At 40.2% G+C, this 24,497-nt stretch overlaps 1 protein-coding gene across 2 annotated transcripts in view; it reads left to right on the forward strand.

The window, feature by feature from the left end:
• ELOVL5 (ELOVL fatty acid elongase 5) overlaps positions 1-20,907 on the forward strand; it is a 40,367-nt gene extending 19,460 nt beyond the window's left edge. The window contains exons 2-8 of one of the 2 annotated variants that reach the window (XM_032681849.1): positions 3,659-3,724; positions 5,644-5,831; positions 13,004-13,081; positions 13,734-13,905; positions 15,438-15,562; positions 17,404-17,538; positions 18,998-20,907. In XM_032681849.1, the coding sequence (XP_032537740.1) occupies positions 3,667-3,724; positions 5,644-5,831; positions 13,004-13,081; positions 13,734-13,905; positions 15,438-15,562; positions 17,404-17,538; positions 18,998-19,129 (888 nt within the window). In that variant the 5' untranslated portion in view covers positions 3,659-3,666 and the 3' untranslated portion in view covers positions 19,130-20,907. The remainder of the gene's footprint in view (positions 1-3,658; positions 3,725-5,643; positions 5,832-13,003; positions 13,082-13,733; positions 13,906-15,437; positions 15,563-17,403; positions 17,539-18,997) is intronic. The other variant, XM_032681850.1, reaches the window with a different exon arrangement.
• Positions 20,908-24,497: the final 3,590 nt, after the last annotated feature.

Here is a 24,497-nt window from a genome sequence, read left to right on the forward strand (position 1 = left end):
ATGGGAACCTCATGAGGTTCAACAAGGCCAAGTATAGATCCTGCACCTGGGTTGGGGCAATCGACGGCGTGAGTATGGTTTGCAGGATGAAGGGATTAAAAGCAGCCCTGCTGGGAAGGACTTGGGCTGCTGGTGGATGAGAGTCTGTACATGAGCTGGCAGTTTGTGCTCATAGCCCAGAAAGCCAGTTGTACCCTGGGCTGCATCAAAAGGAATGTGGGCAGCAGGTCAAGGGTCATGATTCTCCTCCCTTTACTCTGTTCTTGTGAGACCTCACATGGAGTACTGCATTCACCTCTGGAGATCTCAAGACAAGAAAGACATGGACATGTTAGAGTGGGTCCAGAGGAGATCAGAGGGCTAGAGCACCTCTCCTATGGAGACAGGCTGACAGAGTTGGGGCTGGTCAGCTTGGAGAAGAGAAGGCTCCAGGGAGACCTTATTGTGGCATTCCAGTACCTAAAAGGGGGCCTACAAGAAAAATGGGGACAAACTTTTTAATAGGGACTGTAGTGATAGGACAAGGGGCAATGATTTTAAACTAAAAGAGGGCAGATTTAGACTAGATGTAAGGAAGAAGTTTTTTTTACAGTGAGGGTGTTGAAACACTGGAACAGGCTGCCCAGAAAACTGGTAGATGCACCATCCCTGAAAACATTCAAACTCAAATTGGATGGGGCTCTGAGCAATCTGATTAAGTGAAGGATCTTGCCCATGGTAGAGGTGGTTGGACTAGATGACCTCTAAAGGTCCCTTCCAACCCAAACCATTCTGTGATTCTGTGAATAGTGTGCCTTGCTCTGGGATGACTTACAGGTAAAGGAACATTGCTGTTGATCTGCTTGTGGTCAGCTGCAGAATTTGCTTACTTTCAGTATTAGGAAACATGCCGATTGCAGTGTTCCAAATGGCCACTGGTTTAATTTTTCTGGGAGTCGATGTTCCTCTGAATTGGTTAACTATTCTAATTAAAAAAGAACCCTTGTAGTTGCTGCTGTTGAAGCAGTGTTTAATGTTGTGTGGCTGTTGGCAGGAGACTTGATGCATTTTCACATGACCCCCTCTGGAACAAAAGCAGATTGTTTCCTTCTGTTTTTCTGTTACACAAATGAGTTCCTTTTGAAACAATTTCTTTTTCTACAAATTCTGGAAATCAACGCTAGGAGTAGTTTTTCCTTTGCTGTGCCTTTTCCAATATGCTGTCTGATAATACTGGCTCAAAAACTTGCTTTGGGGTACCAGCTCAAAAAAGCTGAGACTTCTGCAGAAAGACTCTTCCTCTTGGAGAATGAATTTTTCTTCCAATTTTATAGAAGGGTTGAACATGGAGTTTCATTTCTTCCTATCTTTGCTATAGCTAGGCAGAGTTTGTTTCTGCTTTCCTAGTTGTTTCATTTACATATCTGCATTTTTAGTGTCAAGCAAACAACAGTATGTAGCAAGTTAGTTCTGAATTGAGCTTTTTTTGTATATTTTTGTGTAACGAACCCTTGTTTTTGAAACAAGCTCTCCCCTCTGAAGCCTTCCCCTGTAAGGAGGGGAGTTGAAATCAGACACAGTTGAGGGTTATTGGCTGATGCAGTGCTGTGTAACTAGATCAATCAGTACTGGATCAAAGGAGCAACAGACAAATTGAGTAAGTGGGGATTTCAAACAACAAAATGAGTTATCCGCCAGGGAATGCTTTTCCTGGTGATATTTAATAGCTGGCAGACTGAAAAAAAAAAGAGCTGGGGTGAAAAAAAAATGCTTTCTCTCATTATCTGTCTTCTTGGAATTATATACTCATTTATCATAGCCTTCCTGATGCTCATACTTCTCATAACACAGCATAGGCTTTCTCACTTACATTTCCTTAATCCTAGGACACCTGTGTGCCAGTGCTGTGGGCATGCACACAGATGCTCACAGTTTGTGTACCATAGCTGGTGAAGTGATGTAATCCCAAAAATGCACTTTCTTGTGAAGTGTTTGCTTACTTGGGCTGGGCTTCTTCAGTCAGAAAGTAAAACCGGTATGAATTGGGACTACAAAATACTTTTAACACTTCTGGTTATTTTGATCGAGCTCTTTTGTTAGTGCCTGATGACCAGATTCCAGGGATGTTTCTGTGGCTTTGTGTAGTCCAAAGCGGTTCAACACAGAGGGGAAAGTCTATTCTTTGTGTCCCTGAGAGCCCTGCAGGGAACTGACGGGTTGTGGTGCTGCCAGAAGTCCTTGGTGAGCATATCAGCCTCCTGCCTGGGGCCGGCGGTGGAAGGGATGTGGACTTCTGTAGAAGACCACACAATGTAAATGCATTTATCTAAGCCCCTTGTATTTTTTTGGTCCCATGGGAAGTCAAAGCCCCTGTGGTTGCTGGGTGGCTCCCTGTACCTGGGAGACAGCATTGTTTGCATCCTGCTTGGCTTTTCTTGCTGGACCCAGAAGAAATGGAGGTTTCAGTCTCAGCTGACTAAAACCGGAGGACATACTGTTAATTTTACTTGCATATATCAGTACCCCTCTAGAGGTGAGGTTTTCACAGGTGGAAGAGATGTTTGTTTAGCTACAACTGAAAAAAAATTAACTTTTTTGTTGTTATCAACTACATGTAAGCTTGTGTGATTGTTTTCATTTGTGAGTATGCTGGCAGCTTGTGTTACTTATGTTATTTCCCTATAACTAAAAATTGCTGCTAATATTAGTACTTTAGGGAAGGAGAAACATCAAGCAGTGAAAACCATCCTCTTAAGAATGGGTAAAATTTTATTAGTGAAAGCTCAGTGCAGTTCTGGGTAGAAAAGAGGAAATTTTTTTCTTAATCAAGAAGAAAATCGCTTCCTCTTCTCCTGAGAACAGCTTTATGCACAGTTATCCCTGCTCATGGAAAGTGTTGCTGCTTTCCTGCTTTAACCTTAGGGAGGTACAGCAATTTAAGTACCCCAGTGTATTGATCAGGTGCTACCAATAATTAGTGGCCATGTAAGGAGCTGACAGATTACATTTGAATTCACTCTACTAATGTTGGATGAGCTTTATCTGGTAATGTTTTACCAGTAAGCAGTTTCTGGAACTGGAGATGCTCATGCCATGAACTGCAGTGTGTCCTCCCTGGCCTCTGCAGCCCTCTCTGTCACTCGGTGACTGTTGATCTTTTGGTTTTATGGGCTATTAATCAGGGCTGTAATCAGTCACCTATCTGCAAGTGATAGCAGAGCCAGTTTTCACTTTTTTCCCCCTTGCCTTCTCCCCAGCTAGCACTGCCAGCTATTCGAGTCTGTTAAAAGAGCTTCATAGTGTTTATTGGAACATTTCACTGTTGCTGGCTTTCTCAAAGTCCAATCCTCCTCTTCACTGAGGGATTTTGCAAGATTCCATTTTTTATTTGCACGTACAAAATACAGAATTAAAAAGAACTTCAGGTTAATCTGAACTCATTATTTTAGCTTCTGTGCATTTAGATCTCTGATGAAATACTTCAGTGGGAAAGACAGCTCATACACCAGTGACTCGAGAATAAAATAAACTTTATGTACTTTGTATCTGATGAGAAAGTCCACTATGCTTACTGGAATTTTTGCATACTAGTATTTTCTTTGTTAACCCTAACAGATGGTGTTCACATGATTGAACTGTTTCATGAGCTAACTTTGTCCTCTTCTTTCCATTTCAATAGGTTGTAGAATGGAAGTTCTGGATAAAACAATCAATAGTTACTTTGGTGTTTGGCTTGGACCCAGAGGTAAGATTTCTCAAAAGTTAAATACATAAATAAAACTGATCTTACTAGAACATAAGAAACAGCTTCCCTCTAACTTGACATTGGCAGGTGACTTTGTTAAGGATTGCAAAGCATCAAAATGCATGACAGTGTAAAAAACTAAAGTCTGTTCAGTGCTTCTGATCTTTTGACCTGAAGACCTGTTAATTTTTCAGCTGTGACCATTGTAGGTGCTGTTCTTCTCACTATCAGTTAAGCTCATGTTGTCATCTTAGTGACTGACTTACTGACTTTGCCACTTTTTTTTTTTTTAGAATGTAATAATAGCTTTTGTTAAAAAGAAAAACCTTTTAAATTTCCATTTAATTAAAAATTAATTAATTAGTTGAATAAATAAATCTTGCCATCATAACTGGAGCTGCTTCGGAATTTTTCACTAGAAATATCTGTGGCTTTTGGAAAGCACTGCTGCTTTGAAACCATTTTGTTTTAAAGAGGCACTGCTCTTGGTAGGTTTTTCATTGGGAAAAAGTCTGCGGGTGGAGAACAGCAGTTCTGGTCAGCATGAGGAAGGGAGAGGCAGCGGGACTAGGACAGGCAGTGGCCTCATGCTGAGGGCTTGGGTAGGGATGGCTCCATTCCACCTCATTCTGACTGGGGGGGATTAAATGTCAGCATCTTGTGTGCGTTGTGCATAGCAGTGCTGCACAGTACCTGTGCTTTCTTCCTCTGACTGCTGCAGTAACACCTTTTCTGCCTCTTTCTTTGTCCCAGTGAGGCTCCGGTGGTGGTGCCACTGCTTCGCAGGACAAAGTCAACAGGAGGTGAAACAAGCCTCTGATTCTTCAAAGTGTGTTTTCTATTTGCTTTTATTAGTATCTTTGGTGCCTTTGTTGCCCCTCTCTTCATACTAAGCCTATTTAAATTAGTCTGGATGTTCTGATATAACTTATTGTGAGTGCTGGCATATGGTCTGTATTTGCTGTGTGTTAAAAATAATGAACCGTAAAGGTGGCAAATCAAAACAATTCCCCAACTTGCTTAATTACTTCCCAACCTACATTTGGCCTCATTTCTTACATGCAGGATCCACATATGAGTCCTTTAAAATTAAGTCAGGACTGTGAATGCTAGCAATACTTGAATTGTTCATTTATAGTTTGGTAAACTTGGTTTCAGTACTTTGGGCTGACTTCAGTGAGAGGAGTGAAATACTGCACTGTTGCTGGGTATGGACAACACAGTTGTGGTTCAAAAGGATCCCACAACTGTTACAAGTGTTCCCCTGAAATCCTCTTGTTCCATGTGGTTTATGGACTTTCCCTGAGAAGTTAATGTGTTGCCAGCTGGACTGGTTAGTCAGACTGGACTGACTGCTCTGTATTTCATTGCTCATGCAAGGACTCCAAAATTTAATTCTTTCTAATAGCACATACATAAGTCTAATTGTGTTAGTACTGATTAGAAAATAATTATCAGGATCATCCACTGATAACCACAAAGGGATCTGCTTCACTCCTAGGTTTGCTGACTCTGTGGGAGATAATGTGTGCACCATCGGGAAGGGTTGGTTTGAGAAAATAAGGGGGAGAGATTTGTTGAAGCTTTTCTTTATAGTTTAAGCTCATCTATGGTATTCAAGTGGATGACAATTCTGAATGGTAATGAGTATTTAAAAATAATAGTAATGTCTTAAGGTAATAAGACTATTTTTGCCTTAGGAAGATAATTATTTCTGCTTTCTTTAACAACTGTACAGCTAAAACCTTGTTGTTTGTAATTAGCTCTGTGGCCCTTAGTAAAAGGGCTTGCTACGCTTCCTTCATCTTTCTCTGTTATTCCAGCACTGGATGCATTTTGGGTACAGCTATTTTTGTGTACTTTGAATTCTTCTCCTTACAAAATCCAAGCGTTTGTATATTTTTGTTTGTTCATTTCAGACCCCAGAGTAAAAGGATGGCTTCTTCTGGAAAACTATACACCTACCTTTATCTTCTCGGCCTTGTACTTGCTAATTGTTTGGTTAGGACCGAAGTACATGCGGAATAAGCAGCCGTTCTCATGCAGGGGTATTCTGGTGGTCTACAACCTTGGGCTTACACTGCTGTCTCTGTATATGTTTTACGAGGTAAGAGAAGAGGGATTGGGTCAGGCTTATTTTGCAGTATCTGTTTTAATTATATTGATTTATGTTGAAAATTATCTCTGAGGACAGTGCTTCTAAACTTGGGGAAGCATTTGCGAAAGTGTTGCAACCATTTTCAATGTCACTTCTGTGGGGAGAAAACTGTAGTTGTAATGTTACCTCTAAGGATGGTGTGAAACAAACCTTGCCTTAAACATCCTTGCTGACCTTGGTTAGCAATGTTTCAAATGCACTTTTCTCAGTGGAAATGAAGGCCTGATCTTTTGTTGTGAACCTGGCTACTCTTTCAGAAACTCCTTCTTGCTTAGAAGTCTTGCTCAGTGTGATTGTGCTGGTGGATTGTGCAAAGTATTTCATAGCTAAACTGTGGCTTGATCTGGATGGGAAAGCGTGTTTTATTTACTTGTATTTAATCGTGCACACACTCCTCACATCAGTTTCTGTAAGCTTGCAATAGCTTCTTTTGCATCCTCCTTGTTTTGCTGGGAAAAATAAAGTTGCTGAACCAAGGTTGTCATGATTCATCTGTTTCTTGGAACTTAAAATCTAAACATATAAATATATTTCAAACTGAATTGACCTCTCTGTGGACTTATTTTCTTTCATAAAAACCCAAAGATTTAGGCAGTGTTAAGTTTTCTACGTCTCAGAGAGCCCTTTAGCTGCTTTTACTCAGAACTATATGTTCTTATTCGAGTGAAAATGAAGAGCTGTGGTAGTCTAAATAACAATGCAGTTAGAAAATGACTGTCACTTTAACGTACAGGATACTCTGGCTTACTTTTAACCAAAGTATTTGTCATTTCTGTAAGGAGATATTTCATTGTCAACATCCTCTTTTCAATTCTTTCAGTATGCTCTTTTCAAATACAAGCTAGGGCTAAAACTACTATTCTTTTTTTTTTTTTTTTGCCTATACATATAAGCTGTAATTTTCCTTTAAGTTTGTAGTTAATTCTACAGTGTTTTACAAGGTGAGTGTTTAGAAACGAAGCGATTTAAATGTAACATTATTTCTCTTATGTAGTGAATTATCTAGTCAAAAATTACTGAGTCGGGTTATTAAGAACTTAGATACTTAATTGTTCAGTTGGGAGCAGTTCTGGATTTAGTAGATGCTTGGAACAACTTGTGTTCTCGATGTGCTTACATTTCTAACCTCCCTGTCAGGATGTTATAATCCAGAAAAAATTGTATGTTGATCTATTTAACTTGTATAAACTTAGTGTTGATGTGGACTTCAATGTACATTTGCATTATTTTATGCAGATATTATTTACAATTATATAATGATCTATTGTTTTAACCTTTTGTATATTTATGTTATTGAGGGTTTACAAGTGTAGACTTTCCCTCAGTTGTACCAAGTGTGGATAAAACTCTCAGGATAGCCAATCTTTTTCCCTTGAATATTTGGAATAATACTCATAGTTTCCAAATTACTGTAACATTCTGCCATGTTACAAAACCTGCTGATAAATTTAAACAAGAGAAAATATCTGAACTGTTGATCTTAGCCTTTTTCTTGCTAACAATGAACTTGGTTACCAAGAAAGGGCTGTTTATTATTATAGCTTTTATAATGTAAAGCAATGAGACAACTAAAATACAGTGAATATTAAGGGTCCTCCTTCCCATATAATGGAACTCTTTACATCAAAGCAAGTGTTACTCTTAATCTAACATTATCCATATGGAAGTGTTCATTAGTATTGTTCTCCTTATAAATGGGCATACATGAAGCTAGAGCATTATGAGGACTATTAAACTCATGATAGTTGCAATGAAATGTGGTTGGCAGCACTTACTGCCCATGTGAGGGCAAGCGATGCTCTGCAGCAAGGTAGTGATCCCCTAAAAATACTGCAAAGCAGAGTCTCATGCTAACACCACATTGCTTGATGTTTGCAGGGAGAGAGCCAAAGGGTGTAGGGAAAAAATCATGTCCTTGCACCTCCAGGTATGTTCTCAAGCTGAAGTGCCTACGCAGTTACCTCTGTTGGTGCACAGCATGTGATACCCTTGCTTGGATCTCTTCCTTCTTGGAGATTTGGCTTTAAAGGATTAGCCATGTATCAGTAGCACTTTATAATACACTTACTCACTTTTAAGATAAAATGGGGATGAGCAGCATTCAAAAAATTTATATAACTCCCTGTTCTCGTTGTCATTTTGAGTTTCAGTTGGATTAAATTTTTTTCAGTTCTGCTGTGAGGAAGGTCATAAACATCATCATTTATGAACTTGTTTACTTTACTAGCCTGTCTGAAAAGAAGTTGCTTTAATAGCTTGTATACGATACACCTGAAACTCTGCTTTGGAGTTATGGCTGTGGTGATTCAGGTCATGATTCATAGCATCACAGCTTAAGTTACATATTATATGACGAAAACAAGATGTTAAATGGGGCATCCTCCCATCTAGGATGAAAAGGATAACCTGCTTGGTTTTCTGACCTTTACATCTGAGTGTCGGTAAACAATAACATGGGGAAATTTTGCATTGTAGGATTTGTATAATTCTAGGTATTGTGTACTTGTACCATTTGGCCTACTGATGTAAAAAATTATCATCATCATCATGGCTAGGCTTTGTGAACGAAGATTTGAGAAGGATTCTGTCCACACTTGCTACAAGTGCGCTGATGGCTAAAAAGGCCAATGAGCGATAGACAAGTCCAGTTGCATAAGACACAGCGAAATGTCTCCTTAGGCAGTATTGGCAAGACATATTGATCATCATCATTGGTCTACTCTGGCCTCCAATTGGGAGACATGGAGACACACTGTATGTAACACTGCTGCTTCTTTTGAGAACACAGACAGAATAATTCTTGAGAAGAAAAGACAACTCAGAAAGAACCATGTCTTGCCAAAATAATATAACCTTGGTCTAAAATCACTAGAAATCTTAGACTTCTTATTTGGAGTTCCTAGTAGTTTCTGTGTGCTTGCTATAACTTATTTGGGTATTTAATGACCAGGCTTTGATACTACCACAACAGAGTAGTGGACTGCACTTGTCCCAGACAGTAAAAAGGCAAGGCAGATCTAGAGGAGGGAGAGTTTTCTCTAGGCTGGCTTTTCATTCCCATACTTCAGGAGGAGGGAATGTTCTTCAGGGACAAACAATGTTTTATTCTGTAAAAATGTACAGTGCTTGGATGTTGAGGAGAAATAACACTCCTGTCTCAGACAGGGACAGCAAGGGGTGGCCTCTTGCATGCTAGAGAAGGTGTGTAGTGGGGTGGCTGGTAGAGGGGTTACGGGAGATGCCTGCTGGCTGTGGCACAGCTGTGTCTGAAGGATCCGTGGGAGCAGCTGGAATAGCAGAGACAGCACTGCTTCCACCTGTGCCACTGCTCTGTGCTGGGGTCATGAGTCAAGTTGTCTTGCAATGCTGTGAGTAGGGCCTATGCCTCTGCGCAAGTCTCAGCTGGGTAATTTAGCAAAGAAGGGAGAGTGCCAGCTACCAAGTTACACGGCACAGAGACCTGTTATTTTGAGGGTGTTTGTTAGCAGAACTAGCCACGTGATTTGGACCACCCAGGCTTACATTAAACTGGTCAGTGATGAGGGCTCACTTTCTTAAGGAATCTCTTTACTGTCTTTTTTTCTTCATCTGAAAAATTAATTCCCTGCTGAATTGATCTGCGAAACGTCTTGGATTTTCCTGATGAGGGAGGTGTTGCATATGCTGTAGGAAAAGCATCCTCAGATCTGCACCCTGTTTTAGGAAGGAGGGTTCTCTGTGAAGAAGTACCGTGGCATGTGAGCCACAGGTGACAGCTAGACTGTTCTTTCCTCTCCCCTTTCTTTCTCTACCATCTTGAAGTCCTTATCTCTGTCCTGGAGTGACTGTGTTCCTGTAAAGATAAAATTCCATATCTCTGCAGGCATTTGCTTTCTTTGATCAGAAGTGTGAACAACTGTTTCTCCTCACTCTAGTCTAGCTGTATTTTGAAGCTTGTAAACCCATCACACCTTGACAGTGTGATGCAGTGCTGAGCACCTTATCTGCCCCACTCCAGTGAGTCTCAGACTTTAGTTTTATTACAAGAAAAAACAAAATCCTCCCGAGTATCATCTCTCATACAGTCCAGTTAGACCGGTGTGCTGGTGTTAGTGTGCTGGTTTATTTTGATAGCAGAGTTGATAGAAATAGCATGTGCCACAGTGTTTTAAAGAATTCTGCAATGGAATTACAAAATGAAAGCCATATGAAAAAAGAAAATTTCAGTGCAGGGGAAGGAAGTGTAAGTGTCTTGAGCACAAAAGTGACCTTGAGCTGCAGGGTTTTCCTCTGAGCCAAGGGACTTAACATTGACTTTGAGTGCCATTTTAATTGGCTTATGAAGGAGCTGTCTCTTTTTATGCTGTTTAGAAACCATGTACTCTGGTGAAAATAGTTATAGTTGGCCTTTTCTGGACAGGTCAGTTTCTCAAGAGAAGATGTGCTTGCGGTTGTGCATCAGCAATGCCTTTAGCAAGCCTGGGCTCCTGCCAACCTGGAGATGAAGGACTTCCTAGGGCCAGCAGGCAGGGAAAGGTTGTTTCAAGGCTGGGTTGGCTGAGGAACCACCAGTCTGTTGCTGACCTGCTGTACAGTGGCTGTAAGAAGGGCTTGGAAATTATGGCCGTCCAGGGAGCAGACCACAACAAGCATGAGCAAGGACTTGAATGCGCTAGCTGGCAATTTCTGACCCCTCTTTATTGTTTCTGTGGAGGCAGGTAAGCAGTTCCCTGGGGCTGTGCATAATGGAGCCATCTGGGAGCCACTCGTGATCAGGTCTCAGAGCAACCCATTGGTTTTGTATTTTGAACCTTCCAACATGTGCTGCAAGTATTGTGGGTGCAAGAAATAGTGGTGCCAGGCAAAGGAGCTGCTGGGTAACTGGGGAAAAGGATTATTTACGTGTTGCATGTTGCACTGACTGAGGTTTATGGGCAGCACGAGCAGTTTGTGGGCAGCAGTAGCAGCTTTCTACCTATTAGTTCCTTCTGCAAAGGGAGGATTAAGTTATTTTTGTAACTGTACTGACTATTGATATGATAAAAGATGTTAGCACTTTCTACAAATGCTGCTTTGCTTCTGTCTTTTAAACCCCCATGGCTGTGAGAGTTTTTCAGCTCCTAGCTTATAATATGTTCTTTTGGAAACAAGGGAGTATTCGGGTTTAGCTGAAGCTATTGCCTATAGCCACACTGATGCAATTCCCTTCAAAGAGGTGGGATCCCTGCTGACACCTGTGGTTGCATTACACTTTGGGTGGTGAACCTGTATTGTTTACCGGAAAAGCTCACTGGGTTTCACTGTGCTCCCTTTAGTTGGAAGAAGTTTATGGAGTGCAGCATTAGTGATGGATGCTGTTTGGATTAATTACAATATAAACATTGTGATTATCCTTCTATTCGTAGCACTTCCTTGAACCATATGAAAACATCTGTAAGTTCTTAACACAATCACGGCACAATGTGGTGGTCTTCTGTCTGAGGGACTGGTGGGCACTTGCAAGGCCACACTCTTTCCCTCAGTGCCCTGACAGTGGCTTGGTGCAAAGCTTGTTCCAGGATGTAGCTGGTCCTTTAGCAAGGTACCACTCTTAAACTGGTGTCCTTTGCACAGCCATGCCTGCCTTATGGCTGGAAGAGGATTCCTTCCATGGCTGCGTTCTCTTTGCTGGTTGGGTCCAGAAACTGCCTGGGTTGTTGATGTGCATGGCTGCCCTGCTCTTGCTGTGGCTGGGTGCTATTGATTTATCTCTGGTATAGGAGATAATTCCAAGTGTATATGTTATGATATAATTAGATGTAATTTTTCTCCCCCTAAATAGGAGTAATAATTCTATCTCAGAAGATCAAAAATAATGACCTGGGCTAACTGGGTATTTTAAAAGCTAATTTAGGGGGAAAATGAGGCATGAAAGAAATAACATTAGGGAAAGGTAGATCATTTAAGTGATAATCTTTATTGTACCTTTTAAAATTAGCTTCCTATTCACAGTTCTGAGCAGCATTTAGTCATACCAGCTTTTGTAGTCCTTTAATCAAGTGATCATTTAAAATGACTTATGGTACAAGGCGTTTCCAAAGTAGCTTTGCAAAGATGTTTTTTATCCTGCAGGAGAATAGATAAGGCCAAAACCGGACAACTTGCTTGTGCCTTTCAAATGTTTTTTTGGAGATACCTAGCAATTCTTTTTTTCACTTAGGAGTAACCTAAAGTTGTTACTTCTCTCTTCATTCTATTCACAAGAGGAAAAACATCTTTATGAAAAATGTCCAGTGGTCCCTTCTGCTGAGATATTAAAGGGAGCTTGCTCATGTCCTTCCACCTGCTCCCTCCTCTCATTCCACCCTCAGCCTGTCCCTCCATCTCCCACCCATGAAAGGATGAGATGTGAACATCCAGTTTGCATCTTGCTTCTCTGTAGATTTCAGCCAGCCCCACTGCAGCAGGCACCTCATCATCCTCTCATGACTAATAGCTGGTCGTTACTCTTATTAAAAATAATTCCGTTATGTTTGAGGTGTTATGCCAGGAAGTCAGGCAGGCAGTGGCATATCCTGCAGAGGAAGTCATTTATACTGGGAAGGATGTAATGTGCTTGGCATGAGTGAATTGCTCAAAAAGATCTTGAAGAACCACAATGCAGTGAAACATCCATTGTCAGCTGTTAAAGATAGCAAAGCTGAAGATTAGCTCTGTTATATGGGTTAAAAAATTATAGTCACATCTCTCTGTATAAAATTTCTTAAAAATATAACTTTTTATTTCCAAAAATAATCAGAAGAAAAATATATCTACTTCACTTTGATCGTTTACTTTCTCCTGCAATGAGATCATCAGCCCAGAAGGGGATTTCTTGAGAATCTGTGTGGGATAAGTGAGCATAAGATGCTGCCTCCTATTTTTATTCTGGTACACACCAATAGGAAGAATTTGTTAAATCACCCACCAATAGGAAGAATTTGTTAAGTCACCCTCCACTGTGATTGGATCACTGCTTGGAAGTTGAATTCAACCTGGTGCCGCATTTGTGCCCATGAATCTCTCAACACCAGATGTCTGGGCAGAGCTGCAGTGGAGGTTTATAGGTGCCATGGGGTTCAGCCTTCTCCCCAAATAACATTTTATTTTTTTCATTTGCTCAGCTGGTGACAGGAGTGTTGGAAGGAGGATACAATTTCTTCTGTCAGGATACGCACAGTGGAGGAGAAGCTGATATGAAGGTACCGTAATTAAGACTTAGAGCTGATAACATTTCAAATTGTCTACTTTAGTGTAAGTGAAGAGCATAACAGTATTGATTATGCGATTTTGCTTGAACTATATGCTTTTTTCCCTCCTTTTGCAGTACAATGGACAGTGCACTATCAAGCATAATAGTTAATATTACAATAATCATACAATATATTCATGGTTGGTATTTTGTTAAGTAATTATGTGTAAATTTTCAAGTGTTCCCAGGTCAAAAAACAAGGACCTGGTCTTCAGACTCTGTCCAACTACTGTGTGTTGTGACTCCCCTTCTCTTTCTGAGATGTGATGATGATTTCTTCTGGTCACACTTCTGACCTCTCCTGTACAGAGAGCACTGTAGCACCAGCTCTGGTTAAATATTTTGTTTCTCCCAGGACACTCCAGGTGCACAGCAGCAGCCTCATAAAACAGTCTTTGTCATCCTGTTTTCAGCTGTAGCTATGGGTTTGTACCTGGATCTCCTACAGGGAGACCTGAGTCAGAAGCATTATGGAAGATCCTGGCAGTGTCATCAGTCCAAGTAGTGCAGGACAGAATCTGGATTGTAATTACTTAGGTAGCAGAAGGGTTGAAAGCCCCCACAATGTGCAATGCTTCTAAAACTTGTTTCCTCCTTTCTAGATCATACGTGTCCTCTGGTGGTACTATTTCTCCAAACTCATTGAGTTCATGGATACCTTCTTTTTCATTTTGAGGAAAAATAATCATCAGATCACTGTTCTGCATGTCTACCACCATGCAACGATGCTGAACATCTGGTGGTTTGTTATGAACTGGGTGCCTTGTGGTCACTGTAAGTACTGGGTTATGGTGGGGAACATCTGCAACACGGGCTTCATTTTGGTTTTCTTTTGGTCAAACCAAACATCTCTGGTCCTTCAGCTGCAGGATTTGTTCTGTCCCATATTAAGCTGCTTTGCTGAATTGCAGCTATTGCAGATAGTTGCAGGAATTAAGCTGCCAGCACAGCATCTAGAAAAGGAATGTCTGTGCAGTTTGAAGAATTTGTGTGGCAGTGTGGCCTTTAGGAGCTGCAGTAGCCCAGGTCAGATATCTGTCAACCTTGCTCTCTCTGTTTTTTTGGTAGTTGCAGACTCTCTAAAGAAACAATACTCTTTTTGAAGTCAGGACCAGAAGCTTATTTCAGCTGCAAGATGACTAATAGTGACTCTTGTCCTTGTAACTGTCAAGTTCACTTGAGATGTTAATTTCTTAATTTAATCTCATTATACCACTAGCCATAACAAAATATTTCAATTAAAATCATATTCCCTGAGCACTAATGAACATGACTGAATGCATTTTAAGTTGAAGATTTCCATGTCTCTCTTGTCTAAATCCTGCTAACCTCTGGCAATATGGCTTTGATTCTCCACTTTCATTGTGTTTAGTTGGCATCTAGTTTCCTAACTGCATTAGCATTACTTAGTTGTGGTTCAGATGTGCAGTTTATAGATACTAACTGTTGAACACTCCCTCCAAGAGGAACCTTTTCAAATCCAATGGATGTGAACCACTGGCAGTGCAGACCAAGAGGCTGTGTTCCTCAGGAGTCTGCTCTCTGAGCCAAACAACATAGAAACTGGTATTTGTTTTGTGTTGTCAGCATAACAGTGAGTAATGCTGAACTTATAAAAAGTGTGCATCTGGAAACATATTCTCCTCCAAGGAAGTCAATCCCTGTTTATATAGCAGTCAAAAATGCAGACACTTAAGAGCCTATCTTGTGTTTGTGTGGTCTTGAAAATACTTTTGTGCTACTTCTAGTCATCTGTTTTTCTTCTTCCAAGCTTTTTGTTCTGCTTGGTCATCACAGTTCTGTACAGTTCAATGTTAAGCTAAAAGTTTTTTTTTAATGACTAAAGGTGCTGTAAACAAGGACCAATAAAATGGCTAACTTGAAGTTTCTGAAGATATCTGTTGTTTTTGGCTATAAATGACAAAATAGGCTCCTGCCTGGAAGGAATGAAATAAGCCTAAAAGTAGATGGGTGAAGTTGTCAATTTGTGGGTATGTGAGTGTGCCTCCTTTTTATCAGCTTCCTCAGTTTTTTGAGAAACCATAATGTAGATGTGCAAAAGAGTGGAGGAAACAAACCAGAAGACTGGTATAAAGTGCACAACTGCAAAGCAGCTCAGCTACTGTGTTGGGTGAGCAGAATAAAAATCAAAGTGGAAAAAAAACAAACCTTCTTGCTTTTCTTCTAAGAGAAATCATATTTTAAATAGTAACATTTTGAACTTGTTATTTTTGTAGGTTCCATGAAACAGCATGTTCCTTCCTGATAATGCAGTGTCCTTTCTTTTTCCCTTGCCCTTTTTTTAGCTTACTTTGGTGCCACACTGAACAGCTTTATCCATGTCCTCATGTACTCCTACTACGGACTGTCTGCTGTTCCAGCAATGCGTCCTTATCTGTGGTGGAAGAAGTACATCACTCAGGGGCAGCTGGTGAGTGATTTGCTTTTCAGTGCTTCAGCAGGCTCTTGTATTGGTGATGAGGTCTTTTTATCTTTACTGAGTTAGGAAATTTTGGAAGAGGATAGAAGAAGGGATAATGAGGGCTAGTACCTTCTGCATCCTGTAGTGCTTAAATCACCTTAGAAATCCAGTTCCTGCACGTCAATTTGCCCTGTTTTCAGGACCGTGGGGAGCTGGGGACTGATGGTGTACATGAATCAGTGCTGAGATCTGTGGGGTCTTCACCTCACCATGTTGTATGGCTAGATGTATTTGGGAGTTGTGGTGCTGGGTTTTCTGGGACTCAGTAGCCAGGGAGGAGGGAAAAGTTTTTCTTCCAAGACCCCTTGAGCTAATGTGCTCTCCCCTGTGCTTTAGCCCTGTCAGGCTAATGACAGACCAGAAACTGAGTGCAGTCCATAACTAACAAGCCCATTCTAGTCCTGTGGGACAATGCCTTTCCTGTCTCACTTTTGCATGCAGTTGCAAATGGTTTATTAAAAACTATTCAGTGTTTCTGCTCTCTTTCTGCACTTTAAATGGGCAGATTTTTTTTGTCTTGTAGTTCTGTGTTGGACTCACTGTTTCCTATGTGTACAGTGATGAAGCCTGAATGCTGTGTACTGGAGGTGAAAAGAGCAGTGAAATTAAGCACCATGGCACTTGTTGTAGTGAGACTGCACGAGAACCAGGTTTTCATGTGTACAACATGTCAGAACACCACAAGGAAATATGCATTGGTGTTGTGTTTTCCCCATTTTGTAGGGGAGGAAACTGAAGCCTAGAGATAGACTTTTCTGTTATCTTCCCCCCACCCATCCTCCCTTAGCACCCTCTCAGAGTTGTGAATAGTTTTAATAACATTTCTGGTGATGATTAATAACATTTGCTGCCAGCAATTCAAGTGTTGATTCTTAACGTCTTTATTCTCTCCTTTCTGAAGGATGGCCAAGTGTTGTAGCTGTGGGCTCATTTTGTTCCTGGGAGGGATGGGGCAGTTGCCTTGGTTTGGGGTTTGTTTTTGTTTTTCCTTCCAGATTTAGGCTCTATTCTTCATCCTGGTGGTTCAAGTGCTACAGAGTGCAGTGTCTCAGTGCTTCAGTTGCTCCCCTGGCTATTGTCAAAGCTGCTTTCACTTCCTTGCCTGCTCTTCATGCATAGCTGTTAGAGCTGCAAAATAGCAGAGCAGAATGAACAGTATTTCCCTTTTTAAATAAACATTCCCTAATCTGGTAGCCTTCATGTAAGGATGAATTTTGCTTAAGGCCCTCCGCAAAACTTAAGCCCAAACTCTGGTTTTCCAAAAGAGATAATTGTAGATAACTGGATCCAAATCTTCCTTCCTGACTCCCCAGCTTCCCTGCAGCCTTTTACCACAATATTTCTTCCACTGGAGCCATATGCCAGACAGTTCCTGTGTGTGGGAGAGAATTGCACTGTCTGTGTGTAGACCAAGTGACCCAAATCTTCTGCAACTGAAGCAGTGAGATGCAGATCTACTTCTTTAGGATGGTAGAGTCAAACCCCACTGAGCTGTCACTAGGAAGAAGGTGGTCTTGTTCCTTAGGATATCTATAAGTCAATTCTACATTACTTACTCTACTGTTCTGAAATGGAACAATACAAATAAAATAAACAGGCTTAAAGAACAGAATACCACAACCTGAATGTCTGCTAACTCAGGCTTACAGAGAAGATAAACTTGTTAAACACACAATATTATGTATCTTTTACTTGATTTAGAAATACCTGTTGAGATCTTTGTCACTAATGTTTTTTTCCCTTCTTCCATTAATGTGCACCATTTCTCTTTTTTTTTTTTCTCTCCCCAGATTCAGTTCGTCCTGACAATCTTCCAGACCAGCTGTGGTGTTGTTTGGCCATGTGCATTTCCTCAGGGGTGGCTGTATTTTCAGATTTCTTATATGATTTCTTTGATTATCCTCTTCACAAATTTCTATATTCAGGTAAAAGTAATATTTGTCAACTCTTTCTAGCATTCTGCTGGCAGTATGTCTCTGGAAAGCTGTTTCAAGATATGCTTGAAATGTCCTTTCGCTATCTTCCACTAACGTGCACATGGTTCTTAAAGTATTGCACTTGTTGATCTACTCTCCACTTTCAGATCTTCTGGTGTTTTGTATCTGCAATTCAGAATGATTAGTAATTTCAGTAAGCAGAGTGGCACACAAAAGTGGCTTACTAGTGCAATTTTAACTGCAGATAGGGAGAGGAAGAGCTTTATGTAAGAAGCAGCTTTCCACTCTGAAATAAACCAATAGCATGTGAACCCGTGAAGCACCTGAAGGAATTGTTAATTACTGCTTTGACAAGGAGAAATTCTTGTTTTATATCCAGGGAAACATCTTAAATTCCCAACATAGAGAAATCTGGTTCTGGTTCACCTTTACAGGCATTTGTTTGTATTTTGGAATTTTCCTATGGAAAATCAGTGTTATGAGTTATGTTTCTACAAAGCTGATTTCATGTCTGAACAGATCCAGACTTGGTATGTGTTGTTCTGAGCAGTTCATAATCGGGCTCTGTACAAAGATGCACCCATCTTCAGAAAATCAAACCAGCACAGCCTGCTGTCCCCAAACAAGCAAACTCTGTTACGTTTTAAATGTCTTTTGAGAGATTTGAGCATTGTGGTTCTGGTAAGAATGATTCATGGAGGGAAACACTGCCGGCTTTCCCATCTGATCTTCTGCTACTTCTTAAAATCAGTCCGATGATTCCTATCACTTGCTGCATCTGAACATGCTAAGTAAACATTATAGTATATTCCAAATATTACTCAACTTTCTTCATCAATTTTACTCACATTTTAACTTTTAACCATTTAACTTCCTTTCACACACAGAAATTCTGGGAAATGTGCTCTTGTCAGGCAACTGAGCCCCTCTGAAAAAACTAATTAATATATATTTTTTCTCTAATTTGTTTAGACAGAGTCCCTTGTATCCTGTTAGTTTTGTGATTCTCATGTTGGCCAGTGGAAATTTCTTTCACATTTCTGTCTCTAACTTCCCTCATTATTCTCGTTTACCTACTACTTGTTCTGGCTTTGTTCAACATACTGTCACCTGCAGTGCCTCAAACCTCCTTCCTCACTACTTGTTTTGAGTATATTCTTGTGCTGTAGTCTGCTCATAAATTCACTTCTCTTGTTTCTAATTTACAATTAACATAACACTAGCATCATACTGCCAAGCCTTTTTCTTTTCAAGTGAACTAATTCTCTTGCTGTGATGAATGAAAGGCATAGTATAGTTTCATACACAAGAAGTGGTAGAGCTTGTTAGACTCTACCACCGGCACAAGGTCTTTAAAAATGATGAATGCAAGTTTCTAGAGTTACTCTGAGGAAGTGGTTATTTATATCTAATTAAGCAAAACCATGTGTCTTTCCCTATATTCTAGACTTACAACAAGAAGGCATCCTCGAGGAGGAAAGAGTATCAGAACGGCTCTATGGCCACTGCAAACGGGTACACAAACAGCTTTTCTTCCCTTGAGAACAATGTGAAACAAAGGAAACAAAGGAAGGATTGAAGACCAAACTGAAAAACCATTTTGATAACCCCAACAACAAAATCATCTGATTGTAAGCACAATGAGAGTTGTGCACTAATACTCTAATGGCTACTGTAACTATTCCTGCCTAGAATAGTGTGATTTATGTAGGACTTAACCAGTGCAAACACCCTAGAAACTGTATACAGAACATAAAAGTAGGTTAAAGTTTAAAAATAATTCTGGGCTGTCACTGACCCTGCTATAGACTGTGGAAGGGAGTATTACCATATTATCCAACACTGCTGTTGCCTTACTAGTCAATATGATAGGTGCTGAATTATGATTCACAATTTGAAAACACTGTAATCTAAACCTCCATTTTTTTTTTACAATAGATCATGCATGTGATTGTAGAGGTAATTTGTATGATGCTGGTTTCAGTAGATAAACACACATGCCTTAAATTAAAAAGCAGGGCCCAAAGCTTATTACTGGTTTAAAAATTAGGGTTTCAACTTTTCAGTTGACTGACTTTTTATTAAAAAGTCACTTAGAAGAATCCATTGATCATTTTACTGTTCTGTATGTGATACACAGTGTTACGTATCTCTTACTCGATACAGTGAAATTGGAAATGGCGCATTTAGTTTTGTATATTTGGCTTTGACTAAACAGTCACAAACCAGATGGAAAAATTATTTTACCTTTTTAATAGATCTTATTTTTTTATTTGAAGTATGTCACTGATGTAAAAGTAATTGGCGCTTACACAGTCCAGTAAGATTAAATATTGTCTCTAAGGTTTAGAGCATATACAGGGTGGACCCATCTATTCTTTTCACTTTTTTTTCCTTTTTTTTTTCCTTTCTTATTTCTGAGAATTCTTAAATGCTAAATGAAGAGTGGTTTTTAATATGAAACTGGCAGAGTTTCAAGTGTTATTACCATAGCCATATCCACGTTTTAGCAGCTACTGTTTAAGTCTGTGACATATCCAAAGGCGTATTTAAAAGAGGAGACAGAAAGATGCTTTTCTGATGGAATTGTCTGTATTTAAGTTGGTATCTGAACTGTTCTTCATGTAGCATATGTTCACTTTTAAAATGTGCCTAACACAAAGGTGGTTTTTTTCCCAAACAAGCAAGTTTAAACAGTTTGAGTCATACTGATGTTTTTTAAATGTTACTGAAATGTGCTGGAAATGTCTGTTTCTGTAATGTGAGTTGTGTATATCACTGGTAATGTTTTGGCTTGTTATCTGAGGATTTGGTTTGAGTGCTGGTTAAAGTTACTCCTTCTTTTAAAATCTTGCCTTGCACATATGAGGAGTAAGTTGCAAAGCCAGTATCTGTTGCTGGTGTTCCGCTATCTGCCATGGTGGAGTTTGGCTTATGAGTATTTTATTCATTAAGCTCTGAAAAACTGAATTGTGCAAGACATTCTGCTGGTCATTGCTCAAGTTTAACTATTTTTTTTTTTATATTTATATAAATGCCAGTTTTAACATGTTTAATTGTTTTTAAATCTTTTTTAAAATTTTTGCACATCTCTTAAGGAATTAATAAGTTCTACTAGCCTTGTGGGTTTTCATTCCTTGTTTTGAAGGAGAAGTGTCTTTTATGTTTACATTATCAAAGCTTGTGCTTGTGTCTTCATTTCTAGGTACTGGTTTGCAGAGTCTTTACATAGCTCAGTACAGCAGCTATAATGTTCAAAATAGACTGTCTAAATGTGCTAGAAATAAACCCTTGGCTCGTCTGAATATACTTCATTGTTAATGTTTGACATGGTTTAATCATTAAAACACTTTTGATGATCTCTGCCTGAATTCTGTGGGTTTATACAGATTTAATGCATTGCCCCATCCTGTGTCAGGCCAAGGAGGGGCCACCAGGATGGAAGAACAGCTGCAGATATTCAGAAACATTTACTGTACCACAGATTTGGTAACAAATTCTTTACAGAAACCCTTGGCTGTTACTGAACACTGTTCCCTTGCCTGGCTGTAGAAATACTGGTCCATGTGATGGATTAAGCCTCCCACTGGGATTACTGACTCACTGAATGCAGAGCAGCCCGAATAGTTCCAAGATGATGAGTGCCAGGTGCAAAGCTTGATATGTCTAAGAGGGACTTCCTGCCTCAGCTGTCCTGTCTATAAAATGGGAATAATACTTCTCTCCAGAATGGGAGTGTTTTTCAATTTCATTATAGCTCCCCTTGCCCTTAAGTCATGGTTTTGGAGCCATCTCCAACTTGAGTGTTTAATCAGGACATCACAACACTCTCAAATAGGCTGCTGATGGACTTGGTAAAACAGAACTACTTACGTAGGTGTTTCCTTCTCACTTGCAGGCTCTTAAAACAAGAATTGTAGATCAGGGAAATGAGTTTTACACTTCATATGAAGGGCTCAGAGGTTTCATGCTATGCTGATCTCCTCTGGGAGGGTGCTCTGAATGCCTGAGATGGTTGCTAAGACAGTTTCCTCTTCTTCACATGCCAATTCAGCTTTGAAATTGAGTGTTTTTCTAAGTGAGGTTCAGTAAGGTACAGTTCTTTGGATGATAAGCCAAATCTAGAGGAAATACCTGGAAGGCAGAAGCCAGAGGACCAACCTGGCCTTCCCCAGTGTGCCAGAGGGGACTGGGCTGCTGCCTCCAAACCTCCCCTTCAAGGTCAGTGGTAAAACGTGATGGCTTTATCGTTATTTTGCACCATGTAGACCCACTGACTTTGGCCAAAACTGGCAGGAGGTGTGATCTTGGGAACAATTAGAGCATCAGTAGTGTTCACACCTGCACAGAAAAGACTGTGGCTCCTGGCTACTCTTCTACACTCTCGGCAGCAACTGAAAAAAGTGTCTGAGATGGGTTTGTGTGGGTTAGATCAGACATCACCTTACCATTACTGATGGACCAGGCAGGAACCTTGGTCACCTGGCTGAGCTTCCAGTGCATTACCTGACCTGGAATTAGGAAAAGCCTTTGGATTACCTCCATTCCCTGATCACCTGCAGTTTTCCTAACAGATAACAGCTATGATTGGTGCTTGGGATTATGAAAGAGTCCTCAGAAAGGACTTTCTGTGTTGTAAAGGCTGGAGAGATGAAAAAAGACCAACTGCTGCCAAAGGGGTTGAAAAAGTTTCACATAAAGTTGGCTGAGGAGAATGTGATAGTTCAGTAGCTATTTCCAGGGAGAATGACCAAGCTTCAAACTGTTAGGTTAAGATCTTGTGCAGCTCATGAGCTGACCAAATCGCTCCCTGCACTTGGGCCCTACAGTCTGAGTGATGGAGAGAGAAGTGTTATGCTTTTATTAAGCTGTGAATGGGATAGATAAGCTTAAAGGCCCAGAACACAGCTTTTCCTAGGGCGGTCCTGGTGTGAAGACCCCACGTGCTGTGTCACAGATGTGTGAGCCACCCCTGGGGCCAGGATCACTCAGGCACTTGGATTCCTGACTTGGCAGGAAGAAGAAAAGCAGAGAGAACTCTGGAAGTCTTTGCAGTTGATTGTGTTATTTTATTTGATGCAAGGCAGATGCTAAGTAAGCGTTGGAGCTTCTGATAGGACATCTACCACCAAAACTGTGGCAAAGAAACCCCCAAAGCCCCAGACCTAATGGAGAGCTGTTCTGGGGGTTGCTTCTGCCGTTGATATGTGGTAGCTGTATTGAGGTGTAAGTTGATAAAATGTGTGTCTCTTGTATGAGACTGCAATGTATATTGTTAAAAGGTATGCATTATTCAAAAAAGGGATGTAAAAGTAAGCTGGATGCTGAAGAAAAGTATAAATAAAATTGGAGGCCAAATGACTTTGACTGTGGGTTCTGCTGGGAATCCCCTCAAGGCAGTGCAGGAGATGATAAAATAGAGATGTCTTGTTAGAGAAATGTGGCTCAGAGTTGTATCAGTACAGAAATTTAACTTACATTGTCACTATCATCCTCTTGCCAAGAATTACTGAACCAACAAAGGTGATAAGTTGTAATCATCAGGATGTTTCAAGAACTGGCTTATAAAGCAAACTTGAATTCAATTTTCAACTTTTAATCCATTTAATTTAAATAGATGGATATACACAAAGGGGTCAAAATGTTTCTCAGTTTCAGTACAGCACATTTGGATGAGCAGGGGAAACTGAGTTCCCATGACATTACAGTAGTTGAGGCATTAGATTTTAAGTCAAAGCTGCTAAAATCATCTCAAACAGAAAGGGGAGAAAAGAGCAACAAAGGTCCAGTTTGAAAAATAAGTGTCTTTTGTTTAAATCAGTCAAACTGAGATGTGGAGAGGAGGAAAGAAGAGTTATATGTTTTATGTTTCAAGGATATATAATGTAGATACTATATTTTCTGTAGGAAGAATGTAATAAGTGGTAGCTGGTAGACTTGATAGTCTGATTTCAGTATGATGAAAGGTTTCAGAACAAATGGGAAGAATGGTTGAGTATAAGGAAGGAAAAATAAAATGGGAGAAAATATAACACAGCTTTTCTGGAAATAATCACACCTGACTTACCCATATTGGTTTTTAATAAAAAATACCATGTAGATAAAGGAAATAAATCTTCCATCCATCTGGAATAGGTTATATTTTTAATCTTGGAAATTACTATCCAAACTAGAGGGTGTGGTGACCAGCCACAGGATCTATGGACAAGCAAGGTCAAACTGATGAGCAGTTGGTTTGTCTCAATGCTTTCAGCCTGAACAGAACCCATTATAAATGTTTTAAGACAGAACCTGGTATGAAGAGCAGGACTATTTATTTGTGGTGATATTTGGAGATGACGTTAGGAAGCACTGTGACTGCCAAGGAAGATTACAAACCCCACAGCAACAACCATATGACCTTGATGGCTGGAGTAAGAGATGGGACTAGTGTAAATCCCCCTTAGGCACAAGTAACAGAATTTCAACTGTTTCCACTGGAGTTTTAGTTGGACATTACTGAAGAGGAGAGAAAAAAAAGATATTTGAGAACCATCTGTTCAACAACTTATAGCTGCTACTATGAAAAAAAAAGGGGAGGGAAGTCTTATTTGTTAATCAGTCCATTTCTAGTAGAAGGAGGAATGTGCTAGAGTGGGAAAATGAGGATGGGGCTTTGGTGGGACTTCCTTTTGAGGAATACACCTGTTCTCAAAAAAACAGCTTCTAAAAGATGCACTGTACAGAAGAGTTAGGGGGGCAGTCAGAGAAATGGAGAAGTCCTGCAAAATGGGTATTTAGCAAGACCAGGAAGGAATGAGAAGGAATGTAGTCGCACCCAACACAGACATCATGACAGCAGACAGCATGAAGGAAAATGAGCTATTTTAAGTGTGTGACACAAAACAAATGGGTATAAGCTACCCAAGAGTCAACGTAGGCTAGAAATAGGGAGAGGGCCTTTGTTA

The sequence above is a fragment of the Chiroxiphia lanceolata genome, chromosome 3, assembly GCF_009829145.1.
Source record: "Chiroxiphia lanceolata isolate bChiLan1 chromosome 3, bChiLan1.pri, whole genome shotgun sequence".
Classification (NCBI taxonomy): Eukaryota; Metazoa; Chordata; class Aves; order Passeriformes; family Pipridae; genus Chiroxiphia; species Chiroxiphia lanceolata.